Source organism: Chlorocebus sabaeus, chromosome 11, assembly GCF_047675955.1.
Source record: "Chlorocebus sabaeus isolate Y175 chromosome 11, mChlSab1.0.hap1, whole genome shotgun sequence".
Classification (NCBI taxonomy): Eukaryota; Metazoa; Chordata; class Mammalia; order Primates; family Cercopithecidae; genus Chlorocebus; species Chlorocebus sabaeus.
The window spans coordinates 53,827,495-53,843,024 of record NC_132914.1 but is presented as its reverse complement, the minus strand read 5'-3'; the positions used below and the strand labels follow the sequence as shown (position 1 = coordinate 53,843,024).

Here is a 15,530-nt window from a genome sequence, read left to right as displayed (position 1 = left end):
CTCCTGGGTTCACGCCATTCTCCTGCCTCAGCCTCCCGAGTAGCTGGGACTACAGGCGCCTGCCACCATGCCCGGCTAATTTTTTTGTATTTTTAGTAGAGATGGGGTTTCACCATATTAGCCAGGATGGTCTCGATCTGACCTCGTGATCCACCCATCTCGGCCTCCCAAAGTGCTGGGATTACAGGCTTGAGCCACCGCGCCCGGCCTAATTTTTGTATTTTTAGTAGAGACCGAGTTTCAGCATGTTGGCCAGGATGGTCTCATTCTCCTAACCTCGTGATCCACCCACCTCAGCCTCCCAAAGTGCTGGGAATACAGGCATGAGCCACCATGCCCGGCCAAGAAATATTAGCTAGGCATGGTGGCTCATGTCTGTAATTCCAGCACTTTGGGAGGCTGAGGTAGGAGGATCACTCGAGGCCAGTAGTTTGAGATCAGCCTGGCAACATAGCAAGACCTTGTCTCTTTAAAAAAAAAAAAAAAAGTTTGGGCCGGGTGTGGTGGCTCAAGCCTGTAATCCCAGCTCCCAGCGCTTTGGGAGGCCGAGACGGGTGGATCACGAGGTCAGGAGAGCGAGACCATCTTGGCTAACACAGTGAAACCCCGTCTCTACTAAAAAAATACAAAAAACTAGCTGGGCGAGGTGGCGGGTGCCTGTAGTCCCAGCTACTTGGGAGGCTGAGGCAGGAGAATGGCGTAAACCCGGGAGGCGGAGCTTGCAGTGAGCCAATACTGTGCCAGTGCACTCCAGCCTGGGCGACAGAGGGAGACTCATCTCAGAAAAAAAAAAAAAAAAAAAAAAAAAGGTTTGTTAAATTAAAGTACAATAAGCGTCGGCCGGTTCACGCCTGTAATCCCAGCACTTTGGGAGACTGAGGCGGGCAGATCACTTGAGGTCAGGAGTTCAAGACCAGCCTGGCTAACATGGTGAAACCCCTTCTCCACTAAAAATATACAAATTAGCCAGTCGTGATGGCAGGTGCTTGTAATCCCAGCTACTAGGGAGGCTGAGGCACAAGAATCACTTTGAATCGGGGTGGCGGAGGTTGCAGAGAGCCGAGATCATGCCGCCACACTCCAGCCTGGGCAATAGAGTGAGACTCGTCTCCAAAAAAAAGAAACGAATAGTAAGTGTTTCTACTGAAAGGAAAGTTTAAGATTTGTGATTCCTGGCTGGGTACGGTGGCAGGTGCCTATAATCCCAGCTACTCAGGAGGCTGAGGCAGGTGAATTCGCTTGAACCCAGGGGGCGAAAGTTTCAGTGAACCGATATCGCACCACTGCACTCTAGCTAGCCTGGGTGACAGAGACTTGGTCTCAAAAAACAAAAAATAGACTTGTGATTCCTTTCTGAAGATGGAAGCTGGAGGAGTATCTTTTGCAGTCTTCCTTACAGAGTGATCAGTGCATCTTTTTTTTTTTTTTTTTTTTTTTTTTTTGAGATGGAGTCTTGCTCTGTCACCCAGGCAGGAGTACAGTGGCATGATCTTGGCTCACTGCAACCTCTGCCTCCTGGGTTCAAGCAATTGTACTTTCTCAGCCTCCGATTAGCTGAGATTACAGACGTGCACCACCACACCCGGCTAATTTTTATATTTTTAGTAGAGACAGGGTTTCACCATGTTGGCCAGACTGGTCTTGAACCTCTGACCTCAGGTGATCGGCCTACCTTGGCCTCCCAAAAGTGCTGGCATTACAGGCATGAGCCACTGCACCCTGCCATGATCAGCGACTGTTCACGTGGCGAAACTGTTGGAAAATGACAGGTAGAATTATTAAGGAAATGTCTGTGACTATGAAGGAGGTCAAAGTATGAAATCTGTAGATTACTCTGCTCAGGCTTTTAAGTGGCCTGACCGTGTAGTGCCAAACCGACTTCCAGTATCATCATTGTGAAACACACACATTAAATGGCTTTAGTTCTCTGACCTGGTTCTGGGGAGAGAGGAGCCTTTGTCCTATTTGTGTTAGTTTTCTCTGAATGCAAGTTGTTCCTTCTGCATTGGAAGTGTCTGTAGCACAGGATTTTTCCCTACTGGTTATTAGTGTATTGTGTTTGCTCCATCAGCTAAGCCAGGCCTGATCTTTTGTTGATGAAGGATGAAGTCCCTGTTACAATCAGGAGCTTCTTCCCCAAGGTTTTTTTGTTTTGTTTTCTAAATTTTTTTTAGTATTATTATTTTGAGACGGAGTCTTGCTCTGTCACCCAAGCTGGAGTGCAGTGGTGCGATCTCAGCTCACTGCAACCTCCGCCTTCCGGGTCCAAGCAATTCTCCTGCCTCAGCCTCCCGAGTAGCTGGGACTACAGGCGTGTGCCACCACGCCTGGCTAATTTTTATATTTTTAGTAGAGACAGGGTTTCACCATGTTGGCCAAGCTGGTCTTGAACTCCTGACATCAGGTGATCCACCCGCCTTGGCCTCCTAAAGTGCTGGGATTACAGGCGAGAGCTGCGTCCAGCCTGTTTTCTAATTTTTTAAATTATTTTTTGTAGAGATGGAGTCTTGCTTTTTAATTCAGAAATGCTGGGATTGTAGGCATGAGCCACTGTGCCCAGCCTCCCCCAAGGTTTTAACGTTGGTTATGTGGATATGTGGTAGGACATATCCTGGCTATGCAGCAGGACAGACAGACTCCGGATGTGCCTAGGATGGAGAATCAAAGAAAATTTGGCTGCTTGACTGTAGGGTGAGGGTGCTAGATATGGGACTGTGATGATAATAGGCTAAGGAGTAAGAGGAAAATAACCTATATTGAGTAAGTGGGATTGTTTTGTTTTTTGAGAGTCTCCTCTGTTGCCCAGGCTGGAGTACAGTAGCACAATCTCAGCTCACTGCAGCTTCAGCCTCCTGGGTTCAAGCGATTCTTTTGCCTCAGCCTCCTGTTTGAAATGCTTGTTCTCTGGTGCTGTAAAGAAACAACACTTGAACATAAATTTACTCAGCAAGGCCTTTTTTTCTTTTGAGATGGAGTCTCCCTCTGTCACCCAGGCTGGAGTGCAGTGGCGCCAACTTTGCTCACTGCAAGGTCCGTCTCCCAGGTTCACGCCATTCTCCTGCCTCAGCCTCCGAGTAGCTGGGACTACAGGCGCCCACCATGACACCCGGCTTTTTTTTGTTGTTGTTTGTTTGTTTGTTTGTTTGTTTTTAGTAGAGACGGGGTTTCACCATGTTAGCCAGGATGGTCTCAATCTCCTGACCTCATGATTCGCCCGCCTCGGCCTCCCAAAGTGCTGGGATTACAGGCGTGAGCCACCGCACCTGGCCATCAAGGCCATTTTTATACTTTCTGCAGAAAGGGTACATGCCAGCAGTTTTGCCTCGAGAGTACACCGAACGAAGGAGACAAGGTCATTTATAACCTGGCGCATCCACCCTATTGCTGTGTCCAGTTTCCATTGGCTGGAATGGGACCTCGCATTTTGTATTTGTCCTGATTGGCTAGCAACTTAGAACTTCTTTTTTTTTTTTTTGAGACGGAGTATCGCTCTGTCGCCCAGGCTGGAGTGCAGTGGAGCGATCTCCGCTCACTGCAAGGTCCGCCGCCTCCCAGGTTCACGCCATTCTCCTGCCTCAGCCTTCCGATAAGCTGGGACTACAGGCGCCCACCACCACGCCCGGCTAATTTTTTTTATTTTTTGTATTTTTAGTAGAGACGGAGTTTCACCATGTTTGCCGGGATGGTCTCGATCTCCTGACCTCATGATCCACCCGTCTCCGCCTCCCAAAGTGCTGGGATTACAGGCTTGAGCCACTGCGCCCGGCTTTTTTTTTGTTTGTTTGTTTGAGATGGAGTCTCCCTCTGTCGCCCAGGCTGGCTGGAGTGCGGCCGCAAGATCTCGGCTCACTGCAAGCTCCGTCTCCCAGGTTCACGCCATTCTCCTGCCTCAGCCTCCCGAGTAGCTGGGACTACAGGCGCCTACCACCACACCTGGCTAATTTTTTGGGTTGTTTTTTTTTTTTTTTTTTTGAGACGGAGTCTCGCTCTGTCGCCCAGGCTGGAGTGCAGTGGCCGGATCTCAGCTCACTGCAAGCTCCGCCTCCCGGGTTCACGCCATTCTCCTGCCTCAGCCTCCCGAGTAGCTGGGATTACAGGCGCCCGCCAACTCACCCGGCTAGTTTTTTGTATTTTTAGTAGAGACGGGGTTTCGCCGTGTTAGCCAGGATGGTCTTGATCTCCTGACCTCGTGATCTGCCCGCCTCAGCCTCCCAAAGTGCTGGGATTACAGGCATGAGCCACTGCACCCGGCTGCAACAGAACTTTTGAAAAGAGGCAAAGGCAGAGGAGAACAAAGGAAGGTGTTAGTCACCACACCTGGCCTCTTTTAATTTTTATGTTTTTTCATCTTACCACATTTGAGGGCTACAGCCCACTTCTATCAATAATAGCAGACTCACTAGAGGAGTTCTTGTAAGGGTTGGCAACAAATGAGCTCTTAGTGATTGTGGGGGAAAAACCTCTTAGTGATTGTGATAACGCCACCTCCACACTATAGAGAATACTGACTGTCAGACATTGTGAGCCAGGCCCTTGTCTTTGGAAGTAACCCTCTCCAACTCTCCCCATGAAGGAGTTGACCTATTGAGTGAGATGACTGCCTGATTCACCTGAGAGCTGCTGTTCCAGTAAGGTGACTCTACAGGTGGCGTGCATCCAGAAACCAAAAGCCCAACTGTCACACCTCCAGGGTTAGGGGAGAAGCTGGGAGGTAGATGTTCAGGGATGATTCAGAGGTTTGTAATCTACCTGTCTCATCAGTGAATATAACCTGAATGTACTGTTCAGAGCCATTCAGCAGCTTTCTTTGGCAGCCACGCGGTAGAGGAAATGATATGTAGCCTTTGGTGTGACAGTCCTCAAGCACCTCCTGTCTAGAGTCATTTGCTCTGCTGGTGGGTTAGTTAAATTTATTTCCTCTCCGTGAGACTCCTCCCTTTTTGGTCAAGAAGCCCTTAAAAAGAAAACTGGTATCTTTTCCTTGATGGCTGTTTAAAAGAAAAGAAAAGAAAAGAAAGAAAATTGGGACTTTATTTTGTATTTCACAGCTGGAAGGAATTATCCATTCACCTCTGCCTCAGGCTTGACTGCCTCTTTCCTGGGATCCCACTCCCAGGAAGTTCTGACACTTGATGGTAGGTAATAGGCCAACGCATTTCTAAGAAACAAATATTTACTGAATTCAGCTATGCACAAGGCACTGTTCTAGATGCTTTTATGAATATTATTTTATTTAGTTAACTACTCTGAAATTGGCTTTTATTGTTACCATTTTAGAAATGTAAAAACTGAGACTTAAAAATTAGGTTACATAGCCAAGATAACACAGTGGGAAAGTGGCAGAAAGTTAATTTAGTACTTGGTCCTTGGTAACCCCATATCTAAACTATTTGGATTCAGTAGGTATGAGGCCCAAGGAATGTTAATACTTCTGGCGAGGAGGTCACATTTTAAGTAATAAGACTTGACTACTTTTGCATATATGTCTTTATTGGAGCCTGAGAATCAGACTCTGAGTTAAGTAGTTTAAGTGTTATCTTAATTATGGAAATGGGAAGATAAATAGTAGTTAATTGTTTTGCTTTGGTTGTCTTAGTTAATTAGTAATGGAGCTAGGACTTAGAACCCTGATTTCCTTTCCTAACTCCAAATCAAGTGCTCTGTACTCTATCTACATCATTAGATGAAGCTGTCCTAAGTTGAATTTTTTTCTACTCTACCCTTTTGAGCAATCTTACCAATGAATTGCTGCCTTTAAAATTCCTCTGATATCTTTGTTTTTCTTAAGCTTCAGGTTTAGCAAAAAACATGACTGAACCTGACACCGAAGAGTGCTAGAAAGTGGCTATCATAGGCCGGGTGCGGTGACTCACGTCTGTAATCCCAGCAGTTAGGGAGGCCGGGGCGGGCGGATCACGAGGTCAGGAGATCCAGACCATCCTGGCTAACACAGTGAAACCCCGTCTCTACTAAAAATACAAAAAAAATTAGCTGGGCATGGTGGCAGGCGCCTGTAGTCCCAGCTGCTTGGGAGGCTAAGGCAGGAGAATGGCGTGAACCTGGACAGCGGAGCTTGCTGTAAGTGGAGATTGCGCCACTGCACTCCAGCCTGGGTGACAGAGCGAGATTCCGTCTCAAAAAAATTAGAAAAAGAAAGTGGCTATCATATTTATTATGTAACAAACACATAGCACTTGGGCTGTGCCAGACACAGTTTTAAATGCTTTGTAAATATTGACACACTTAATCTTCATAACAATCCTTTGAAGCAGGCATTATTATTGTTTCCCCTTATACAGATACAGAAACTGAGGCACAGAAAGGTTAAATGATTTGGCTAGAGTTAGCCAGTAAGTCATAGAGAAGTGTAGTAGAAATGATTTTTAGTAGATGTGGGGGTTTTACCATGTTGGCCAGGCTGGTCTCAAACTGACCTCAAGTGATCCGCCCACCCTCCAATTACAACATAAACTACTGCGCCTGGCCAACCATTATAGAAACTTCAAGATGGTTTAGAAATGGAAAAATTATGGAGAGACTTCAACTTCTTTCATATGATGTTCCCTGTAGACTCTTTAAAAATAGAAAGTCTGAGCTGGGCGTGGTGGCTCACGCCTGTAATTCCAGCACTTTGAGAGGCCGAGGTGGATGGATCACGAGGTCAGAAGTTCAAGACCAGTCTGGCCAACATAGTGAAACTCCATCTCTACTAAAAATACAAAAAATTAGCCAGGTGTGTTGGTGTGCACCTATAATCTTAGCTACTCAGGGGGCTGAGGCAGGAGAATCGCATGAACCCAGGAGACAGAGGTTGCAGTGAGCCAAGATCGTGCCATTGCACTCCAGCCTGGGTTGCAGTGTGAGACTCCTTCTCAAAAACAAACAAACAAAAAACAGAAAATCTGCTGGGCACTGTGGCTCATTCCTATATTCCCAGCACTTTAGGAGGCTGAGGCAAGTAGATCATTTGAGGTCAGGAGTTTGAGACCAGCCTGGCCAACGTGGTGAAACCCTGTCTCTACTAAAAAACTACAAAAATTAGCTGGGCATGGTGGCGGGTGCCTGTAGTCCTGGCTACTCGAGAGGCTGAGGCAGGAGAATCGCTTGAACCTGGGAGGCGGAGGTTGCAGGGAGCCGAGATCAAGCCACTGCACTCAGCCTGGGCAACAGAGCAAGATGCTGTCTCAAAACAAAACAGAAAGTCAGCTGGTTGCAGCGGCTCATGCCTGTAATCTCAGCACTAAGGGAGACTGAGGTAGTAGGAGGATCGCTTGAGCCCAGGAGTTCGAAACCAGCCAGGACAATATAGCAAGACCCCGTCTCTATAAAAAAAAAGTTTAAAATATATAATTTTTAAAAAATCACCACAGCAAACAACCACCCACAATTAAAAGGTCTCCTGCTGGGCTGATGCAGTCTCTGGGACAAGGGGCCTCTATAATAGAGAATCTGTGGGACTTTAAACCGTGGAATAGCTTAAACAAGGTTAACTCTGTAGAACAATAGTTTGAAGTTATTAGCATGTTTTCTTTGCCCACTTTTTTTGTGAAAGAAAGAAAAAAGAGAGAGAGAGAAAGAAAGAGCGAGCAAAGTTACATCTTCAGTGCTGGGTTCAGCTTCCTATTTGCCCATGTCGGGTGTAAGGGCTATGAAGGGCTGTTTGTGCTGCCTATTTCTTGCTCAAGTGATCCTCAATAAGAAAGAGGAGATGGAGTCTAGCTCTGTCACCCGGGCTGGAGTGCGGTGGCCGGATCTCAGCTCACTGCAAGCTCCGCCTCCCGGGTTTACACCATTCTCCTGCCTCAGCCTCCCGAGTAGCTAGGACTACAGGCGCCCACCACCTCGCCTGGCTAGTTTTTTGTATTTTTTTAGTAGAGACGGGGTTTCACCGTGTTAGCCAGGATGGTCTCGATCTCCTGACCTCGTGATCCACCCGCCTCGGCCTCCCAAAGTGCTGGGATTACAGGCTTGAGCCACCGCGCCTGGCCGAAAGAGGAGACTCTTTAGAAAGTTAAGAAAAGGAGTTAAGGACAGCCCTGGTAACTAGTTGAGGTGTTCCTCCTTTGCTTTAGGAACATACTGGCTTGGTCTATGCTCTCTGAATTTCCTTTGGATTGATTCTTTTAAAAGTAATCTTTGGGTGGCTCAAGCCTGTAATCCCAGCACTTTGGGAGGCCAAGACGGGTGGATCACGAGGTCAGGAGATCGAGACCATCCTGGCTAACACGGTGAAATCCGGTCTCTACTAAAAAATACAAAAAACTAGCCGGGCGAGGTGGCGGGCGCCTGTTGTTCCAGCTACTCGGGAGGCTGAGGCAGGAGAATGGCGTGAACCTGGGAGGCGGAGCTTGCAGTGAGCTGAGATCAGGCCACTGCACTCCAGCCTGGGAGACAGAGCGAGACTCTGTCTCAAAAAAAAAAAAAAAAAAAAAGTAATCTTTCCTGGCGGGGTGTGGTGTTGCATACCTGTAATCCCAGCATTTGGGAGGCTGAGAATGGAGGATCACTTGAGCCCAGGACCACTGGAGACCAGCCTGGGCGACATAGCAGGACCCCATTTCTACAAAATTTTTTTTTTTTTAATTAGCTGGGCTTGGTGATGTGCACCTGTAGTCCCAGCTACTCAGGAGGCTGAGGTGGGAGTATCACTTGAGCCCAGGAATTCAAGGCTACAGTGAACTGTGAACATGCCACTATATTCCAGCCTGGGGGAAAGAGTGACCTTTCTGAAGGGCCTCTTTTCAGTCCTCCTCTCCGCCCCAGCAGAAATAGGGACTAAATTTTAAAAATTCTAAAACTCTGGGAGGCCGAGGTAGGCATATCACCAGATGTCAGGAGTTTGAGACCAGCCTAGACAACATGATGAAACTCTGTCCCTACTAAAAATACAAAAATTAGCCAAGCATGGTGGCGCGTGCCTATAATCCCAGCTACTCAGGAAGCTGAGGCACGAGAATCACTTGAACTCAGGAGCCAGAGTTTGCAGTGAGCCGAGATCCCACCATTGCACTCCAGTGTGGGTGACAGAGTGAGACTCCATCTCAAAAAAAAAAAATTCTAAAAAGCCTTCAACCCTATAGAACTCTCACCCCAGGCAGGTAGCAATTTTCTACACGGAGAGCAGTGCAGTAGTTGCTACAAAAGGTGTCTCTGGCCTTTTGACAAAAGGAGGACAGGTGCAGCCTTGCTCCAGGATTAGTTTATTTCTGTGTGTAATCTTCTAAGTTTGCAAAGCACTTTTATGTCCACTGTAATTTAATTATCATGGGACTATTCTGTAAGGTGTGTGGTATTAGAACCATTTTATAGAGCAGAAAACTTAGGCTTGATATGATTATCTCAATTTGTTTTCAAAATCTACTACAGAAAAATTAATTTCCTTGCCTCAGGCCGTATTCCTAGTTAGTAACCTAATTGGTCATCTTATTTCAAAGTTGGTGTATGGCCTAGTGTAGTGGCTTATGCCAGTAATCCCAGCACTTTGAGAGGCCGAGGCAGGCGGATCACCTGAGGTCAGGAGTTTGAGACCAGCCTGGCCAACATGGTGAAACCCCATCTCTACTAAAAATACAAAAAAAAATTAGCCAGGCGTGGTGGTGCATGCCTGTAATCCTAGCTACTAGGGAGGCTAAGGCAGGAGAATCGCTTGAACCCAGAAGGCAGAGGTTGCGGTGAGCTGAGATCATGCCTTTGCACTCCAGTCTGGGCAACAAGAGTGAAACTCTGTCTCAAAAAAAGAAAACTCACAAAGTTGGTGTTTGAACTTTATTGCAACTTGACAATCCTCTCATAGATGTAGTTTTTCTTTGAGGAAAAAAGAAACTACCTGTCTAAACTAATTATTTTCTCTCTTTTTTTTTTTTTTTTTTTTTTTTTGACAGAGTCTTGCTCATTTGCCCAGGCTGGAGTGCAATGGCGCAATCTTGGCTCACTGCAACCTCTGCCTCCCAGGTTTAAGCCATTCTCCCACCTCAGCCTCCTGAGTAGCTGGGATTACAGGTGCCCGCCCATACCACAGCTGGCTAATTTTTGTATTTTTAGTAGAGACAGGTTTCACCATGTTGGCAAGGCTGGTCTTGAACTCCTGACCTAAGGTGATCCACCCACCTCAGCATCCCAAAGTGCTGGGATTACAGGCATGAGCCACCGCACCCAGCCAAACTAATTATTTTCTTTTGACACTCTTGGAAACTTTGTAAGTTTCCATTTCTGCTAATGAGTAGTCTTCTGTCAGCTTCTTTGTAGATAATCTTTGTGCTTTTTCCAGGAGGGTCAGAAGTACCCTTGTGAAAGGCTGCCCTCTGCCTGTGGTCTTTCCCAGACTAGAGAGGTTGAAGTGCTGCCAAAAGACCAGGTGCACGAGAGATCTTAACAGCAGTGTTAAGTAATTGCTCAGTTTCTTCGTTCGTTTTCCTTGGAGTCACTCAAAAATACTGACAACTGCTCTGCTCTGGAACCCAGATGATGGGAAAGAGACTGTCTTCAAGGAATGCTAGTGAAGCTATAGATGAAAAAAAGCAGAGTTAAACCTCCTGCTGTCTCCATAGTGGTAACTCCTTCCAAACTGTTCCGGGCCTTTTACACCTTCTTGTGTCAAACTGCCCTAAGAGGCTAAGATGAAGAGAGAGGTAGTCACTGTAACTCCTTCTTGTTAATACAAAGGAGGGAGGGGTAACTGTTATGTAAGGTTTTCTTTTTTGCTTTGCAGAATGCATCTTGTCTTGTTCTTGCAGCCCGGCATGCCAGTGCTTCCTCTACGGTAAGGTTTGGAAAAGAAGACTAAGAATAAGAATCACTGGGGCCAGCCTGACCTTGGGGCAGAGGATTTGGCAACCACCTGGCCTGTTATTATCCTGAGTATTTCCTGGGAGTGTTTATTATTATTGTTATTGTTATAGCTGCTATTATTATTATACTACTATTTAAGAAATAATTTACTGAATGGTATAATGAGATGGAAATATCAATATATTTGCCTAATTCTCTTAAATGTTTTAATAGTGTAAAATATGCATAAAATTTACCATTTTAATCATTTTTAAGTATATGGTTCAGTGGCAGTAAATATGTTAACATTATTGTGCAACCATCCATCTCCAGAACTTTTATCTGCCCAAACTGAGAAACTGTCCCATTAAACATTAACTGTTCATTCCTTCCTCCACCTGCCTACTATTTTACCCGCATTTATGCAGAGTAGTTGGCCAGACTTCCCCGGCAGATAAAGTCAGCTCTAAAAAGCAAATTATTCACACACCTACTTTGTAGGAAATCTAATAAACTTTTAGACCATTGCTTAGCCCTTCTACTTTTCTTTTTAGAATTTGAAAGACATATTGGCTGACCTGATACCTAAGGAGCAGGCCAGAATTAAGACCTTCAGGCAGCAACATGGCAAGACGGTGGTGGGCCAAATCACTGTGGACATGGTAAGGGTTGTGTGACTTTGGCTAGGAAAAGTAGCTCTGTAATGTGCTTCAACAAAAGTACCATTCTCCCACTGACTTTTCAAAAGCATTCTGTCCCACGGGCCCTGTAGGACAGCTTTAGGATGACTTTTCCCTATCCTTCAGATTCTGAGCAGCTCAGGTGATAGTTTCTCAACAGTTTTTAGCTTATTGGTCTCCATCCCCTTCTCCTAGAATAGAACTCATTGTGTTTGCTTTGATTGGTTGGAATTTGAGGGTAGGGTATGTTGGGGAGTGGTTGAGTGGGCAGGAGGAAAAAAGTGAAATACAATAAGAAAAGGAATCAAACAGAAATATTAAAGATAGTGACTGGGCGCGATGGCTCATGCCTATTATCTCAGCATTTGGGGAGGCTGCAGATGGAGAATCACTTGAAGCGGGGAGTTAACCAGCTCGATCAACAAAGGGAGATACCATCTTTATGAAAGAAAAATTTTTTAAATTAGCCAGAGATGGTGGGATGCCCCTGTAGTCACAGCTACTGGGAAGGCAGAGGCAGGAGGATTGCTTGAGCCCAAGAGTTCAGGGCTGCAGTGAGCCATGATTATGCCACTGTACTATATAGCCTGGGCAACAGACGGAGACTATCTCCAAAACAAAAAAAAAAGAAAGATAGTGATTTCTCAACTTAAAAAATTTCATTTCCAGGCCTGGTGCAGTGGCTCATGCCTGTAATCCCAGCACTTTAGGAGGCCGAGGCGGGCGGCTCACCTGAGGTCAGGAGTTCGAGAGCAGCCTGGCCAACATGGTGAAACTCTGTCTCTACTAAAAATATAAAAATTAGCTGGGTGTAGTGGCAGGCAACTGTAATCCCAACTACTCAGGAGCCTGAGGCAGGAAGATCACTTAAACCCAGGATGCAGAGGTTGTAGTGAGCCGAGATTACGCCATTGCACTCCAGCCTGGGCAACAGAGTGAGACTCCATCTGGGAAAAAAAAAAAAAGATCAGCTTGGGCAATATGGCTGGCAAAACCCCATTTCTTTTTTTGTTTTATTTTATTTTTTATATTTTTTATTTTTTTGAGACGGAATCTCACTGTATCACCAGGCTGGAGTGCAGTGGCATGATCTTGGCTCACTACAACCTCTGCCTTCCGGGTTCAAGTGATTCTCCTGCCTCAGTCTCCCGAGTAGCTGGGATTACAGGCACACGCCACAAACGCCCAGCTAATTGTTGTATCTTTAGTAGAGATGGGGTTTCACCATGTTGGCCAAGATGGTCTCGACATCCTGACCTCGTGATCTGCCCACCTCAGCCTCCCAAAGTGCCAGGATTACAGGCGTGAGCCACTGTGACCAGCCTAAACTCCGTTTCTTAAAAAAAAAAAAAAAAAACTACAAAAAATTAGCCGGACATGGTGGCACGTTCCTGTAATCCCAGCTACTCAGGAGGCTGAAGTGGGTGGATCACCTGAGCCTGCAAGTCAAGGCTGTAATAAGCTGTGATTGCACCACTGCACTCCAGCCTGAGTGACAGTGAGACTCTGTGAGAGGCTCTAGTGATCCTCCCTCCTCCTCAGCCTCCCAAAGTGCTGGGATTACAAGCATGAGCCCCACTGCAGCTGGCCACAAAGTTTCTTTTTTCTCTCTCTCTCTTTTTTTTTTTTTTTGAGATGGAGTTTTGCTCTTGTCACCCAGGCTGAAATGCAATGGTGTGATCTTGGCTTACTGCAACTTCTGCCTCCTGGGTTCAAGCGATTCTCCTGCCTCAGCCTCCCAAGTAGCTGGGATTACAGGCACATACCACCATGCCTGCTAATTTTTTATTTTTAGTGGAGACATGGTTTCACCATGTTGGCCAGGCTGGTCTCAAACTCTTGACCTCAGGTGATCCACCTGCCTCAGCTTCCTAAAGTGCTGGGATTACAGGTGTCACCCACTGTGCCTGGCCACAAAGTTTAATTCTTTAGTAAGCTGACTCCTCAGACATCTCTCACCAAATGAAGTCTTACAAGTCAAAGAATGAATTTTCTCTCCCAGATCCCATGAAGTTCTAACAAGTTCTAGCCTGAATCATTCTGATTGCTAGCCACAGCCTCTTTTTTTTTTTTTCCTTTTTTCTTTATCCTCTAGATGTATGGTGGCATGAGAGGCATGAAGGGATTGGTCTATGAAACATCCGTTCTTGATCCTGATGAGGTAAGACATTTTCATATCAATTACTAATAATCATTGAGTTTGTGCAAATATGCAAACTGTGGATTGGACCAGTAAGGGTAAGCACAAAACAGAGCACCTAGCTTCATATATTGGAAGGTAGAGAAGACATATGTATGGAATAATTGAAGAACAAGTTTACCTTTTAAATATATCAACTAATAAAAATAAAAGTACAAAACCAGAGGTAAGTTATGTGAAGATTTAAGCTTTAAAAGTTCTGTTCTGGGCCAGGCGCGGGGGCTCACGCCTGTAATCCCAGCACTTTGAGAGGCTGAGGTGGGCCAATCACGTGGTCAGGAGGTCAAGACAATCCTGGCTAACACGGTGAAACCCTGTCTCTACTAAAAATACAAAAAATTAGCCAGGCGTGGTGGCAGGCACCTGTAGTCCCAGCTACTCAGGAGGCTGAGGCAGGAGAATGGCGTGAACCCAGGAGGTGGAGTTTGCAGTGAGCCGAGATCGCGCCACTGCACTCCAGCCTGGGTAACAGTGCGAGACTCCATCTTGGGGGAAAAAAAAAATTCTGGGCTAGGCATGGTGGCTTGCCCCTGTAATCCTAACACTTTGGGAGGCCAAGGTGGAGAATTGCTTGAGGTCAGAAGATTGGGCCCAGTCTGAGCAACATAGCAAGACCCCATATCTACAAAAAAGTTCTGCTCTAACTTGTTGTAAGGCCTGATGAGTAAGACCAGTCAGTTGTGTGACTTCTATAAACTTGAGTTGTAATTCTCTTCTCTCAAGGGCATCCGTTTCCGAGGCTTTAGTATCCCTGAATGCCAGAAACTGCTACCCAAGGCTAAGGGTGGGGAAGAGCCCCTGCCTGAGGGCTTATTTTGGCTGCTGGTAACTGGACAGATCCCAACAGAGGAACAGGTAAAGCAGAAGGTTGTTATTAGCTCTTCTCATTCCCCTTCTTCATTGCCTTTCTCTAATCTCAGACACATAATGCTGATCCAGCATTTATAGAGGTGCGTAGTGAGGGGAAGAAATCAGAGCAGAGTTCTGCTATGTAAATGGATTGGATTCAACTGTCTTGGGTTTTTTTTTACTCAGATGTTGCTGTCCTTTTTTATTTTTCTTCTTCCTTGTCCTTTCTGGTGTTCTAAGCACTCTTTTTCCACAGGTATCTTGGCTCTCAAAAGAGTGGGCAAAGAGGGCAGCTCTGCCTTCCCATGTGGTCACCATGCTGGACAACTTTCCCACCAATCTACACCCCATGTCTCAGCTCAGTGCAGCCGTTACAGCCCTCAACAGTGAAAGTAACTTTGCCCGAGCATATGCAGAGGGTATCAGCCGAACCAAGTACTGGGAGGTAGGAAGTTTGGGTGGGGTGATCCGTGTGTGATGGGGAGTGAAAGGACTTGAGTGTGAAGGGAAGGAAAAAAAATATAGAATCTTTAGAAAAATTACCTCTGAGTTAATCAGAAACTAACTTAACGAATTTTCACTGGAGGCTTGTTTTTTGTCAGTTGTTGGAATTACAAAGCTGAGTAGAGTATGGTTTCTATCACCAAGACTGTTTGTTTGGTTAGTCTGACATATGTGTAAAAAAAAAAATTATTAAAATTCCATAGTCAGCCGGGCACAGTGGCTCATGCCTATAATCCCATTTTGGGAGGCCAAGGTGGGCGGATCACAAGGTCAGGAGTTCGAGGCCAGTTTGGCCAATATGGTGAAACCCCATCTCTACTAAAAATACAAAAATTAGCTGGGCGTGATGGCGGCCGCCTGTAATCCCGGCTACTCAGGAGGCTGAGGCAGAAGAATCACTTGAACCCGGGAGGTAGAGGTTTCAATGAGCCGAGACTGCACCACTGCACTTCAGCCTAGGTGACAGAGTGAGACTCCATCTAAAAAAAAATTCCATAGTCTTGCTGTAACAGAGGTATGTACACAGGGCT

At 46.0% G+C, this 15,530-nt stretch overlaps 1 protein-coding gene across 2 annotated transcripts in view; it reads left to right on the top strand.

Moving 5' to 3' along the window:
- Positions 1-15,530, top strand: part of CS (citrate synthase) — a 31,117-nt gene that overhangs the window by 4,836 nt on the left and 10,751 nt on the right. Inside the window, exons 2-7 of one of the 2 annotated variants that reach the window (XM_008003645.3) lie at positions 5,049-5,135; positions 10,709-10,759; positions 11,322-11,429; positions 13,543-13,608; positions 14,371-14,502; positions 14,753-14,941. In XM_008003645.3, the coding sequence (XP_008001836.1) occupies positions 5,133-5,135; positions 10,709-10,759; positions 11,322-11,429; positions 13,543-13,608; positions 14,371-14,502; positions 14,753-14,941 (549 nt within the window). In that variant the 5' untranslated portion in view covers positions 5,049-5,132. The remainder of the gene's footprint in view (positions 1-5,048; positions 5,136-10,708; positions 10,760-11,321; positions 11,430-13,542; positions 13,609-14,370; positions 14,503-14,752; positions 14,942-15,530) is intronic. The other variant, XM_008003644.3, reaches the window with a different exon arrangement.